General features: G+C 41.4%; 3 protein-coding genes across 4 annotated transcripts; 1 reads left to right on the top strand and 2 right to left on the bottom strand.

Annotated features, from left to right (window-relative positions):
* Positions 1-529: 529 nt before the first annotated feature.
* Positions 530-4,657, bottom strand: LOC133512748 (creatine kinase, testis isozyme-like). Of its 2 annotated transcripts, none has more exons than XM_061842691.1 (8): positions 4,453-4,657; positions 2,874-3,061; positions 2,642-2,796; positions 2,124-2,256; positions 1,465-1,636; positions 1,231-1,354; positions 963-1,152; positions 530-836 (listed from the first exon to the last, which is right to left on the bottom strand). In XM_061842691.1, the coding sequence occupies exons 2-8, from the start codon at positions 3,049-3,051 to the stop codon at positions 658-660; spliced, it is 1,131 nt and encodes a 376-aa protein (XP_061698675.1). In that variant the 5' UTR covers positions 3,052-3,061; positions 4,453-4,657; the 3' UTR covers positions 530-657. The 2 variants fall into 2 exon arrangements, with proteins under 2 accessions (XP_061698675.1, XP_061698676.1); XM_061842692.1 differs by lacking the exon at positions 4,453-4,657 and adding an exon at positions 3,614-3,729 and having other exon boundaries at positions 2,874-3,063.
* A 1,107-nt stretch (positions 4,658-5,764) lies between these two features.
* Positions 5,765-12,121, bottom strand: LOC133512749 (putative methyltransferase DDB_G0268948). Its single transcript, XM_061842693.1, has 7 exons — positions 11,954-12,121; positions 11,131-11,873; positions 10,858-11,018; positions 9,718-9,934; positions 8,804-8,907; positions 6,698-6,835; positions 5,765-6,145 (listed from the first exon to the last, which is right to left on the bottom strand). Exons 2-7 carry the CDS (start codon positions 11,239-11,241, stop codon positions 6,043-6,045), a joined length of 834 nt encoding a protein of 277 aa, XP_061698677.1. The 5' UTR covers positions 11,242-11,873; positions 11,954-12,121; the 3' UTR covers positions 5,765-6,042.
* A 1,690-nt stretch (positions 12,122-13,811) lies between these two features.
* Positions 13,812-14,750, top strand: LOC133512164 (olfactory receptor 6E1-like). The gene has a single exon (XM_061841521.1). It carries the CDS (start codon positions 13,815-13,817, stop codon positions 14,748-14,750), a length of 936 nt encoding a protein of 311 aa, XP_061697505.1. The 5' UTR covers positions 13,812-13,814.

Genomic DNA, 14,750 nt, shown 5'->3' with positions numbered 1-14,750 from the left:
TCGAAAAAGCAGCGGAAATAAGGGTTCCTTACAATGGTTAGGGGCCCTCGTTTTACGACGCAGTTCAGTTCCTGCGGTGGTGACTAAACATAGGGACATCGGACTTTGGGCAGTACAAACTTTATATGAGATGAAATCCACCCACTTGCTTTTTTTTTTTAACACCAATAAAAGCAGCAATATTATGCTTAAGTGTCCTGGAGAATCCTCCCAAAATAAAAATGATAAAATGAAAAAGACCTTCCCATTTTTTCCCATCCAGCCATCAATTTTCTCATCCTCACAAGGGTCATGGGAGTGCTGGAGCCAAACCCCTCTGAGCGGGAGGCAGGCACACCATGAACTGGTGGCGAGCCAATCACAGGTCTCAGAAACAATCCACCATTCACACCTATAGACAATTTAGAATCAATTACTGTACAATGCATGTTTTTGGAGGGATGTGCCCGGAGGAAACTTATCCTGCAACCACCACAGGCAGGGTACCAAGTATTAGTATTTTAAAATAGGTATTTGTGATCACACAATCTCAGTTTTCAAGAGTTTATTTCAAGTAAATCCCAACCATACACAACTGTTAAAGCAGTACATAATTGCAGAAACTGCATTTTAGAATAATAATATTCATGAGAACTGGTCAAAGATCCATGGGTACTTCTATTTCTGGTTGGGCATCAGATCATCAATGGACTCTTCCTTCTCCAAATTCTTCTCCATATCCACCAGCAGCTTGACTCCATCCACTACCATCTGGACAAGCTCCACCTCAGAGAATCCCAACCTATCTGAGTTGGAAATATCGAAGACTCCATCCACGGCATCGGTGTCCACACCACCTGGTGAACCAAAGAGATAAAGGGATTTGCGGAAGGAAGCGCATAAATTTGGATCAGATCAGGTATTTGGAATGAAGCGCATAAATTTGGATTGGATCAGATCATTAAAGACAGGTTTGTCAGTACCAGTTCCACGTTTTTGGAGACGCAGTCTCTTGAGAACCTCTTCAAATTCAGCATGCTTGCCCAGGTTTGGCAGCTTTACGTGTACGCCGGCACGCAAGCCGGTGCCCAGGTTGGAGGGGCAGGTCAGAATGTAGCCCAGGTGCTCGTTCCACATGAAGACTCGGCCTTTCTCTTTGAACCTGGCTTCAATCTAAAAACAACAAGTTGTGCGTTTGCGCCATAGTTTAAATTAAGTGGTTTTATGGACCCCCAAGCCAGAGCTACACACCTCTGCCAGTCCAGTGCAGAAGCGGGTGAAAACTTCCTTTATGTTGCCTCCCTTCTGCATGGAGATGACACGCAGATGGTCTTCCTCGTTCACCCACACAAGGAAGGTCTTGCTCTCATTGTGCCTTTCCAACATAGGCGGCAAAGATACAGGTATTTGTGTAAAAAGTCCCACCACTGATTTGGAAAGAATGCATGATTTTATTCTCAAATCTTATTGAGTACTGCTTCTCACCAGATGCCTCTGCCATCGGGCCAGTCACGGGCCATCCTGGAGGCCAGCAGCAAAGGAGAGACAGGCTTGTCAAACAGGAAGTGATCATCGATCAGCTGCTGCTGCTCTGCCTCCGACATGTTCTTCAGGGCGTAGTACTTGCCGGCCAGGTCTCCAGTCAGAGAGCCCAGAGCTAAAGACAGCAATTTTGTGTGGACAACTCAAAATTTGCATCCATTCCATAATTACCACAACTGTGTGACTGTTTTGGCCATTTTGTAACAAGCTTGCCTCCGTTTCGAACAAAGTCAAAAGATGTTTTATTACCAGCTGATTAAATCGGCAAGGATATATCTGTCCTAACTGAAATATTATCCCTAGCATATCCTATGGCGTGATGTGTTCTACCTGGTCTGCTAAAACATCCATCATTTTCTGAGGCACTTATCCTACAATGGTCACGAGAGTGCTGGAGGCTATCCCAGCTTATCAACAGGCAGGAGGTGGGATATACCCTGAACTGGTTGCCAGCCAATTGCAGGGCACATAGAAAGAAAACCATTCACATGCACAATCACACCTCAGGGCAATTTAGTGTTTCTAAGTAATGAAAAAATTTACCAAACTTATTACAATTATGTTAGCCGTTGGACCAATTTCAAGACGTTCTCCTGGCGTACCTTCAATGGAGAGCTTCTCCAACGCACGCCTCTCCCCTCTGCTGCAGTGTGGCGGCAGACAGAAGCCGCGGATGCTGCGCCCTGTCCTGACTCGGGAGCTAAGAACATAGTTGGGGTCCAGATCGTCGCCCCCCTAAAGGAGATGCACGAAAGGGGTCATTTTGATTCTCCACAGTGCAATTAGTTCTTATCAATTGGTAACTGGAACATCCATTCATCTGTTTTCTGTACATCTTTTACTCTTCAGGGGAAACTGGAGCTTAAGCGGACTACACCTTGGACTGGTCGCCAGTCAAAGGGCACATTAGAGACAACCATTCACTCTCACATTCATACCATCACTGAGCAGGAACTGATCTCGCGCAGCCCATGCTGCCTCCACAGAATTCAGGAGAATGTACTACTCCACCATCAGGGAATCCCAATCAGAAAATCAGAACGTGATCTTTTTGTTCCCCTCATATTTCAAAAAGGTAAGAAAGATACAATTAAAAAAAAACATTCTGATAAATGCTTACCACCAGGTTCTCTGGGTTGAGGTCGGTCTTGTGCGTGTCTGTGGATTTGTATCCTCCATGTCTATCCTCAATCACCAGGTCGAAGAGCTCTTTGTAGACTTCGTAGGTCTCCTCGTCTCCAGCCACGCAGCCCACAGTCATGATGTAGGGGTGACCTGACCATGATAATCAACAGCACCAAATATGACTCAGCAACGTACTCTGACATCAGTTAGAAAACTGATTACTATACCGGGATTGTCCACCCCAGTCTGAATGACGCCATCGATGGTGAAGCCGCTGCGAGTGGACCTCTCCTTCAGCGTGGTGTACATATCCAGAGTCAAGAATTTGGCCATGTGGTTCTTATGCTGACTGAGATCTGGGAACTCGTCAGCGGCTGTGAGCCCCCTCTGCTTGCGGTTTGCCATTCCTTCAGAGCTAAAAACACATTTTCAGCAAAACGTGACTATCGTAGACCAGGTACGGCTTTACCCATTTGGTGATGATCTAACCTTCCCTCTCGAGAGCACTTTTTTGCATCACCTCTCGAGTCACAAGAAAAAGTCAATGCCGTGACCACATTGACCTTTGCTAAACACGGCATAACTCGCTTTACAACTCGAGGGAAAACCAACACTGACATAGCGGGAGCTGAACAAACCAGGGCAAAAAGGTTAGTATCGAAGCTTTCATCCGCAATGAATACACACGTGTATCCAGTCGACCAATAAGTCAGTCCTCACCCCCTATTACAACAAAACAATGTGTTAGGAAGGAAAGATGCCAAAGAGCCTACAAATTGCTTAGACACAACTTTCAACCAAATTTAATTTTATCAGTAAACTAATTGACGCATTGAGTGATTGATTATAAGATTGCATCAACTGAAGAGTCCATTTCTGTATCGAATTAGAACAAGAGCAAGTCTAGGCCTTCACTCAAATCGAAGACAACAGGATCACGCCAGACCGATACAAGAAAAACTCCCCTGGATCACTCCAAAGTCGACTCCGAGGCCGTCACGTATGACTAATAGTATGCATTGATGACATTTGGCTTTGCACCCACTAAAATGTCTTCAAGGGAAAATGATACCGTTCAGTGACACCTTTACTTTGCATCAAGGCTTTTTTGTACCATTATAGTGATGTTTGTATGATGTCACTAAAAATATTTTCCTCACAGTATTTGTACTTCTTGACTATTGTATTTGTACTTGTTGTACTTTTGTATTCTTTTTAACAATCTAATTCATTCCAAATGAAATTCTAGGTCAAGATTTGCTTGGATAATACGTTTATGATCAACAAGAATCTATTGTTTAACTCACATTTTGAAACTAAGATCAAAAAGCAACATTTGCCATTGATGTTTACACATTCAGAATGTTTTTAAAGTTTTGAATTTAAAATCTAGCCATTCAGTTTAAGCGATTACTGAAATTAATCACCTTAACCTATTATATGTACAAAGGAATCTGTCAATTTATTCCAGCGGTTCAAAGTGGAAATTACTTCACATGAATTTGGTGGTTATTAAAAGCATTTAAAATCCACTATATTGTTCCACGTGTATATACTTACAAAACTTACTGTTTTATTTATTACTGAAGTCATCTACTAAGTTATTGAAATTATTCTTTTCATTTAATCTATTATGAGCAGGGGATAATCATATTTTGATTCCAAATGCCAATTATTGAACGTTGTCATGTATTCGCGTGCAAAACACTCACGGTGCTTACTTGATACAGCACCACTTGATAAATATGGGATATTATTGGTTTTGTCGTTAAAATTTTTGTGAAATACTGATTGTGATGAGCTTACCTGATTCAGCGACACTTTAATACGATCGGATATATTGCGAAGAGGCTCGCGCAAACAAGTCTTTCCCTGGGGAAAAGGTCTCTCTTATATATTCTTGGGGCTAAATGGTCGCCCTCACAAGGTCTTCGTGTCACAGGGGCGCGCGTTGTGCGAGTGACGCGACAAAGTCGACAAAGACGACGTCTGCAAGGCGTTGATTTGTGCAGTGGCTTTTCTCCAAACGCAATTGCGCGACGACGTAGTTTTTAGTTCTTCTGATTGCGTGTTGTATGCGCTTGTGATGCAACAAGCGCGTATTCGGCTGTCGTTATCAAGCTTTTATAATGGCTACAAATGAATACATAAATAAGAAAGAAAACGGTGCTGTCCTCAACTCCTCGTATGGCGTGAGACAATCGGACTCAGACTTTAAAATTTATAAATATATTTGGATGTGTAAAAAAAACAAAATTAAAAAACGCTCAACAGAATCAAAAACATTTTGATTTATATTTCCTTTCTTTGTAAACACACACACACACACACTCACACACACACACACACACACACACACACATTTTCAAAAACAATTCACAGAAAAATAATAACAACGATGATGATTATTTTCCTAATCGCAAATATTATTTTATTGGTATGCATTCATGAAATCACTAATTTACAATTATTAATACTGCATTGTATTCTCCCCGAGGCTGCGTGGCCTTTGCCTGCGGTTTCCTCCCACATCAACAAAACATAGATGGCAAGTCCATTGAAACCCTTAAATTGCCCTTTAGGTGTGCACGAATGGTTGTTCAGTCCCGAGTGTAGATAGCTGGGCTCGCCTCCAGAAGTAATACAAAAATGAATGCATGTATTGGAATTGGGGAAGTAATGTGTCACATGGTGTCAAAACGATTGAAAATGTTTTTGCACCCATAATCTCTTTTTTTTCCCCCGCCCTCAGATTGGCTCCTGCATGTTTAAGTCAAACTCACAGTCTTTGTCCCAATTTGTCTTTATTTCGTAGGTTTGAAATCAGGGCTCGCGAGGTGCTTCTCAGCACAACTCACCCAGGGGTTCCTAATTTATTGACTGGTCATGCTTCAATAGCATTGGGCCTTTTGTTCCCCGCAGATGAACCAGGAAAAGCACAATGTGATGGATGGTCGCCCTCTAGCGGCAGTTTGAAGATGGCAAGAAGTTCATTTCATTGCTGTGCTAAAACTTTATTTTTTTCTCCACGTCATTTCTGAATCTGAATACAACAGGTAGTTGCATATCAATAGATAAGAATATCCTACACTTCAGAAAATGAAACTTGTATGTCGTAACACATTCATTAAAGACACGAGGCCAATTCATACGTAATGTCTATGCTAAATACGATTTGGATTGTTTCCCATGCACTATTATAATTTCCCAAGATGGTGATTTTTTTTTAATCAAAACGTAAATAACTGATTATTACACTCTTCAAACTGGTCTAATCATTTATTTGTCCAAAAATAACAAGCTATTCCCCAAAAAAATAAAATGTCTAATGTTGCTAAAACACAGCACATTGTACATTGTCAGTACAGGACACATCCCATTTTCATTCCACTTTTTCTACATGTCATCTGGGTCATTTTTGCTAGCCAGCAGGTAGAAATAATTGACACCCACCACTACTTCTGTTTCTGCAGATGTCACCTTCATGATGGACATAAACCTGCAGTGAGGAAGGCATAAATAAATAAATAAATAAATAAATAAATAAATAAATAAATAAATAAACCACTGACTTTGTTATCATGTGTTGTCAACATTCATCTTTCATTGTCTACCAGGTCAGTGGTCTATTTTATGACTTCAAGGGGGCATTTTTGGGAAAACTGACATTTTGATGTCAAATGTAACGTTCACCAAATCAGACTTTCTTTTTATTAATTGCATTGTTTTTATGTGTGCAAGTACTTGTATATTTTGGAAGGGGCACTCCAAGAAAGTGATGTATTGGAGGTCTAGAATCTGGTGCTACACCCTGGAGTGGGAAAACTCATATCTGACATCTGTCTATTCACTTTTTGTTGATATGTATGTCTATCTACTCTGTTCATTCGTCCATCCGTCTGTCTATCCAGCTACAGACTTATTCATCTAGCCATTAATCTCGCGAACTAACTAGCTTGCTATCTGGGTTGTGAAGATAATGAAAGCCATACCCTGCAGTGGTTCCACATCAGAGGTTCTGGGGTGAACCGTCAACATCAAGTCACAATACCTTTGGCAGATGTCCTGTGAAAGCCTGGCAGCCTTCTCAGGGTCTTCCCTCAGCAAAGCCTGATAGCTGGAGAAAGATTCCACTAATCCAATGTAGTTGCACAGAGGCATCGGCCTCTTCACCCACACACTCTCATGCCTGCAGTGGGAACAATAAAATACACAGTGAAGGAGCATCATGAGGTTTCATAGATCAGGGGGTGCACAATATTTCACAAACAGCTCACAAAAACTCAGAAATTGCTTTTTAATGTTTTCGGACAGATTTTAAAACAGTATAATATTAGATAAAATCACTTAGATTTGTAGTTATTTTCAGTGTTTTAAAATATATTATACAAACACAGGAAGCATGTTAACAGCATTAACCATACGCCAAAAAAAAAAAATAATAAATAAAAAAATTGTACACTTTGCTCCACTATGTAAAACTGAAGGAAAAAGCTTCTGTGTTGTTTTAGTCAGCCATGCCCATCATTTTCAATTGACAAAAAAAAGTAGGACAATAATTTCCCTCTGAGAAGTTAACATTGTGATCAAAATAACAGCTGCTACTTGGTGGGTGGAAGCATCACTGAACGCTGTCTGTTTGTGTGTGACAAATCTGTTTCGTCTGTTTTGACTCAGATGCTGTAAGGATTTTTTTTCCAGTTCAAATCAGCCTACGTGCGGGACGGTGGTTCAGCGGGTGAAGCGTTGGCCTCACAGTTCTGAGGAACCGGGTTTGATCCCGGCCCTGCCTGTGTGGAGTTTGCATGTCCTCCTCATACCAGTGTGGATTTTCTCCGGGCACTCTGGTTTCCTTCCACATCCCAAAAACATGCAACATTAATTGGACACTCTAAATTGCCCCAAGGTGTGATTGTGAGTGCAGCTGTTTGTCTCTATGTGCCCTGCGACTGGCTGGCAACCAGTTCAGGGTGTACCCCACCTCCTGCCCATTGACAGTTGGGATGGGCTCCAGCACTTCCCTTGACCCTCGTGCGGATAAGCGGCAAAAGAAAAAAGATGGATGGGTTAGTATACACAGAATCGTGGATGACTGGTGCTTCACAGCTCTGAGGACCCAGGTTCAAATCCGGCCTCCTCTATTGGGGTTTGCATGTTCTCCCTGTGCTTGCGTGTATTTTTTCTGGGTATTGGGGTTTCCTCCCAAATCCCCAAAACATTAAAAGGTAGGTTAATTGAAAACTCAAAATTTGAATGTGAGTACGAATGGTTGGTTATTCTTGTGAGCCATGCGATTGGCTGGTGACTAGCTCAGGTTTGAAACCTACCTCTCGCCTCTAATACAGAAAATGGATGGATGGCCATCAGTGTAATAATTCTTTTCCATTTTCCATTCAAAACACAGTGAAACAATTAACAGCATCAATATACAGGCTGATGACATGACTTTGGCTCACAACACAATAAACTGTTTGCTCCCAGATACTTTTGAACTCGGAGATATATTTTGGGCATGTGACTTGCTGTCATTCTGTACTTAACCATCCTAATTCCTACAGGTCAGGTCAATATGGGTGGAGAAGTGATGATGATCACCCACTGATGACAACTACAAGTGATTGAGGTGAACTTCTGTTTCATGATGTGAATTCATGTATAAAATTTACTCTGTAAGCTTCATCTTTGTCCAAAGAGCAAGTCAACAGTTTGGGGTTCTTCATCACTGCTTGGATAAAACATTAAATCTCTCGAAACCCCTGCTTACAGCAGAAAGTCCCATGCTCCAACAAAGTAGGCTGTAAATTACGGAGGACGTTCGGGTACTTGCGATGGGAATCAATCTCCCTAAAAACATCTTGGTGGTTTATACCTGCTTATTGAAGAATATTTGGGGGGTTACTCGTAAAAACAAGAAAAAAAAAATCATAATGATGCCACTTCATTCAGCTATGTAGTTGTTACGCCGCTATCTTGTTCAGTGTCGTGGGGACCCAGAGCCTCTCCCATCAGACTGATAAAGCAGATTACGCTCTTGAGTGTAATCTCAGTGCACATATTGAGACATAACTACTAACATACACACTATCACTAATGAAATAGGATGACATAATGGGAAAGCATGAGGGAAATATTCATGATGAGGTTGCTGCACACGTACCACTCTTTGTCAGTATAAGGTATGGACTTGTAGGCCTCCCGGTACAACTCAATAGAACTTGGTCCAAGGTGAGGACTGCGGTATGGATGCAAAGCTGCATAGAACTGAAGACAACAAAATGAAGACAATTACTGCAGCGGCACCACGGATGACTGGTTAGCCCATCTGCCTCAGAGTTCTGAGTGCCGGGTTTCAATTCCTGGCCCGGCTGTGTGGAAATTGCATGTTCTCCCCGTGCTTGTGTGTTTTCTCCGGATGCTCCAGTTTCCTCCCACGTCTCCCAAAAAAACATGAATGGGAGGTTAAGTGTTGGCTCTTAATTGCCGTAGGTGTGATTGTGGATGCGAATGGTTTATGTGTATTGAAATTGGCTGGTGAAGAAAGATAGTTGGGATACGCTTCAGCATGCCCACGAGCCGAGTGAGGTTTACTTACAGAACATTCATGGATGGTTGAATTTGCTGCATTCAAAGTAGTAATGGGTCTGCTATCTCAGCACTTCTGTTGGCTGGAATTTACAGACTAATTGAGTGTCTAATTTTGATTGCTTTCCATACAAATTGACTTTTTAATGGCTAAAGAGTTGAGTCTGTGGCCATCCTTGCACTCATCACGTGAGAAACTTAAATACCAAAGAAATCTATTGTCTTGTTTCTGAAAATGTATTTTTACTTGGCCGCTAGGCTGTGTGAATATCTGCTTTTTTTTTAAGGAATGGCTGTAGTCCATCCGCTGGAATACGTGGAAGAACTATTGTGATCATGATGAAGTGCTGTCTCCATGGAAAAAAAAAATGGATGTTAACTGCTGTAATTTATTGTCCCTGGTGTATTTTGAAAGAATAACTTTTATCAAGACACTGAGGAACTGCTCTAAATTGTGAGCAATAAAAGAAAAAGAATTTGTGTGAGCACCTCTTTGCACACTTGGTTGAGTGACTGCAGGCAGCAGCCCGAGTAGTCCAGTTCCATTTCAAGACTGTAGTTGAGCAGAGCCAAGCAGCCGCGAGGCTTCAGGACCCTGTGGACTTCCTGAAGAAAGCGTGCTCTGTCAAACCAGTGGAAGGCCGACATGGCTGTTATCAGGTCCACTGAGCTGTCAGCGAATGGCAGGTCCTCAGCCACACATTGTCTAAAGGTGGAACCATACACAAAGACCAGCACATTTAACATTCACCATTCAGTATAGTGGAGGAAATTTTGGGGTGCAACATGCCTGATGCATTGGAAGAAGTGACAGCAAGGAGCAAGAGGAGGGGTTGGGGGGGGCTAAAAAAAAAAAGAGCCAGTTCTTTGACCAGGGCACAGCTGCAGGTGAGGTCGCTCAAAGTGCCTCACTGGTCTTACACCATGGTGAGAATGACCAAAGAGCGAGAAGGAGAAATGTATGTTGAATGCAAAAGTAGCACTGCAAATATTCCCGACTGTCAATGAGCAAAGATTCATATATTCCGAAATATATCCAGAGAAACATACTATACCTGGTACGTTAAAAGAGGGCCGATATCCTAGCTGGAAGAAATTGTTCAAATTAAATCCTTTGATTGTTTTAAGTTGGGTTTAAAAAAAAAACAAATATTTTGCTTTCTCTGGACAAAAAGGTGAAACTGGACAATTTCATAAGACTGTGATATCTTGTATGGAAGCAAAACAATTTTTAAAATAGCATTTTGTTTTCTTGACGTACTTTGAGAAATATATTACCTAGTTTACTTCTTTGTGTGTGTGCATACTGGATTGGTTGTATCTTCCACCCAAAGTTGACAATATTAAAGAACTACAGCAAACAAACCCATTTTTTAAATTTCATTCCCTCCTCCAATGAGAATAGATACGACAATCAATAAGGAATTGGATCGATAGAAGTGGGCGAGCTGGAGTCAATCCCAGCTGACTTTGGGTGTGAAAAATGGTAAAATGTGAAACGGCATACAAAAATGCACATGTGCAATATCCAGTGCAAATACAAGCTTGGATGTACTTGTCGCAACAACAAAGGAATATGTACAAAGTTAGGTTTTTATTTGAATTTTCAGCAAGTCGCTACATACCCACCTGTACGTGACGTTTGGCTCTTGAGCGGACTGCAAAGCCATTTCCAGCTGAGCAGGACTTACATCCGTGCCCACCACGGAAGTAAAATGTTTGGCAAGCATCAGCGTACCTTGCCCCGAGCCACAGCCCACATCCACGGCTAGCGAAAAGGGCCCACCTTTCTGACAAAATATTATTCAAGCAGAGCAGTACATAACTGTAACCTATAACCTTAATTATAATGCTATTCTATTATTAGCTCTTTGACAACACATTTTGAGGCCAGGCCCCTACCTGTTTTTCCACAAATGTAATCACATTCTGAATCAGGTGATCCGATGGAGAAATCCTGTACTTCCAATACGAGGCCGCATGCTCTTTGCCTTCAAACAAGCGGTGAGCCATAGCAAGCAGAGAGAGGCTAAATCCTCTAAATTGAGTGCCTACTTTCTCATCGGAGCTGTAAGAAAAATGTCTGACCACACACAACTTTCAGGTTACACACAGGCACACACACACGCTTGCACGGACACACACATTCAAAGGGGGAAACAGTGGGCTTATTGTAAGATGCGGGGCCCCATTATGTCTCTGAGTACATGGCATGTTTAACAATGAGCACTTTTAAAAGGAAAGCATCTTTGTGTGTGTGTGTGTGTGTGTGAGTGTGTGTGTGTGTGTATTTGTAACTTTGAATTAAGTTGAAGGTGGCATACAGTATTATGGAAGATGGCTTTTTACATTTTTGATATACAACTATACCCTCCAGATGTTCAAGGCATTTTTCTACAAAAATGTCACAAAAAGCCTTGAACATCTGAGCTAACTCAGCGTCAGTTATCTGTCTCCTTCCGAGCCATCGGCTAAATATTGTTTATCATTGCCGTGGTAGGTTGTTCATTCAGCTCAACAATTTGTCGGACTGAAAAACATGTTTGTTATTGTTGAGTGGGGCCCCGTGAGAGCACTGAGCTAGTAATTGTTCTCAAGGGAGAGTGGAGATAATGACCTGTTGACCATCCAATTTTGCAGAGCATCTGTGAATAGATGCAAAGAGATCTTAGTATTTTGCAAATATACTGGATAATCAAAACCATCTAATTCTGCTTCTACTTACATTCAGCCCATTTAATTGAACAGGAAGCCTCTGTGTTGATATATACTTCATAGAAATGGATGATAAATATCCAGTAGTATTGAACTAAAATTGAATAGCTGACTTCAATGCATCTCAAAATCATCACATACAGCAACAGAAAATGAGAACTGTAAAGAAAATATAGTTATTAACATCAACGACGACTTCAACTATGACTTTTTTGGACTAAAGTACAGAGTCTACACTAAAACATCTAAAACACTCATTCACAAGAAGAAAAGACTATATGGTGAAATATATTAAAAAAAAAAAAGGAGAGATGAGCCTAAAATATTTTAGGTACAAAAGTATTATGGAGGCAGCACAATGGCTCAGCTGGAAAGAGTTGGCCTCATAGTTCTGAGAACCCGGGTTCAATCCCCTGTGTGGAGTTTGCATGTTCTCCCCATGCCTATCTGGGTTTTCTCCAGGCACTCCAGTTTCCTCCCACATCCCAAAAACATGCAACATTAATTGGACACTCTAAATTGCCCCTAGTTGTGATTTTGAGTGCGATTGCCGTTTGTCTCGACGTGCCCTGCGATTGGTTGGCAACCAGTTTAGGGTGTATCCTGCCTCCTGCCTGTTGACAGCTGCGATAGGCTCCAGCATCCCTGCGACCCTCTTGAGGATAAGCGACAAAGTAGATGGATGGATATTATGGACTGATGAGATAAAGATGATTGATCCCAAACATAAAATCTCTTCTGTGAATTAATTTCATGGAATTGTCTTGCATGGCTTCATTTTGGATGTACTACTTAGGTATTCATTGATGGCAGAAGCAAACTCACCTCAGAGGTCTACAGAAACATTTCGGCTCCCAATTTAAAAAAAAAAAGATGCACTCAACATGATTGGAATTCATCACGCAGCATAATAACCTAAAACACATTAAAAGAGAGGTTTTAGAATGTCCAAGTCAATCTCCAGACCTAAACCCTACATAACATGCATTTTACCCGCTTCCGTGACATCATCTTGGAATGTTTCATGGAATTATTATATTTTATGCCCAATTTCAAGCACAATTGAAACCATACCATGTTGTGTCTATGTAATGTTTATAAGATGTTTTTATTTTGTTTTTAAATGCTTTTAACACGAGCTGTAGTTTCTGAAATAGAACCTTTACTTTTCCGTCTGAGTCATTTGGTTTTGCAGGGTTATGAAGCAAAAGATCAGACAGTGCCGTGCTAGGCAATCTTATAGTTGGTTGGGCTTCTATTTGTGGATTATTCATCTACTTTTTCAAACCAACTGTGTGACACAATAAATCCTTGGAGGGTGTAATCTGGGTTTTGCCGACTTTGAAACCGAGAGAGGAAAAATGATCAAATTCGTCCTGATTATTGGAGATGCAAAGAGACTGGAAGTGTCCCAGAAAAAAAGTCCTTGGAAATACACTTATTATTTGTTTAGATTGTTTTTTATTTCACCCAGAAACTAAAAATCCCTTTTTGTGTGTAGGGGAAATACTGTCATTGTTTTAAGTTTCATTTGTCAAATTTCCACATTTTTATTGTGTGACCTAAATGGAAAAGCATGCATATTTTTATTTGATTGGCAGCGTCATGTCCCTCTTGGGCTCTGAGCAGAGTAGCTGAAGTAAGACAGAGCTCATCTCAGGTTTGACGCAAAGCCAACATCTGTTGAGTCTTTTCGGCGTCAACATGCAGGGATTGGTCTGCTTTAGTCCCAAAGGTCATGCTGTTTTGTCGCAAAAGGCTTTAACTGCCTGTCACTGTGCGTGGTCATTTGGAGGGGCGGATGTGCGTCTCCGTGACACATTCGTGTCATGGGGTACTTTTATGTGTAATGTGAGTTTGTGTTGAAGTTTATGATGGAAAATGCTTCTGTCATCACAATGTTCAGCCTTTCTGGTTTGAATTTTCCATTTGTACAGAGAATAACCATCTTTGTGCTTATATTACTGTGCTACCTTATAATTCTGTTGAGCAATTTTACCATTATTTTTGTCATCGTTATGGACAGAAAGCTCCACAAGCCGATGTATGTCTTCTTGTGTAATCTATGCATCAATGCCGTGTATGGTTCGGTGGGGTTTTATCCCAAATTCCTGGTGGATCTTTTGTCGTCTCATGTCATTTCTTACGCCGGCTGCATGCTGCAGGGTTATGTCATACACTCGTCAAATTGCTGTGATTTTTCCATCTTGGCGCTGATGGCGTACGACAGGTATGTGGCTCTGTGTCGACCTCTGGTTTATCAGTCTTTCATGTCGAAGCAGAGAGTGACCCTCTTTGTGTTTTTCTCCTGGTTCATCCCTCTGTTTTGCATGCTTATGAATACTGCGTCAGTCTTAGGGAAAAAGCTTTGTGGCTCCCACATCGACAGGATCTACTGCGTTAACCTGATGGTTGTCAATTTAGCTTGCTCCCCACTCAAAGCCAACAATATCATCGCGTCTTTTAACATTGGTCTTTATTTTTTGCACTTTTTGTTCATTTGTTGGTCTTACGTGCACCTGATCAAAACGTGTATTTCGTCCACACAGATGTGGAAGAAGTTCAGGCACACGTGCATGCCACACATCATTTGCCTCATCACTTACTCCACCACTTTGCTGTTGGATTTGTTGTACATGAGATTCGGTTCGGCGGATTTGTCACAACACTTCTATAACTTCATGAACATTGAGTTTCTACTCATTCCTCCAATTTTGAATCCACTCATCTACGGGCTGAAGTTGACACAAATCCGCAACGGGATATTGACTTTTTTACACACCAAAAAGAAGATCCACAGCTTTTAG

This window comes from Syngnathoides biaculeatus, chromosome 14, assembly GCF_019802595.1.
Source record: "Syngnathoides biaculeatus isolate LvHL_M chromosome 14, ASM1980259v1, whole genome shotgun sequence".
Taxonomy (NCBI): domain Eukaryota; kingdom Metazoa; phylum Chordata; class Actinopteri; order Syngnathiformes; family Syngnathidae; genus Syngnathoides; species Syngnathoides biaculeatus.
The sequence above is the reverse complement of the archived record's forward strand: the minus strand, read 5'-3'. Positions and strand labels throughout refer to the sequence as shown.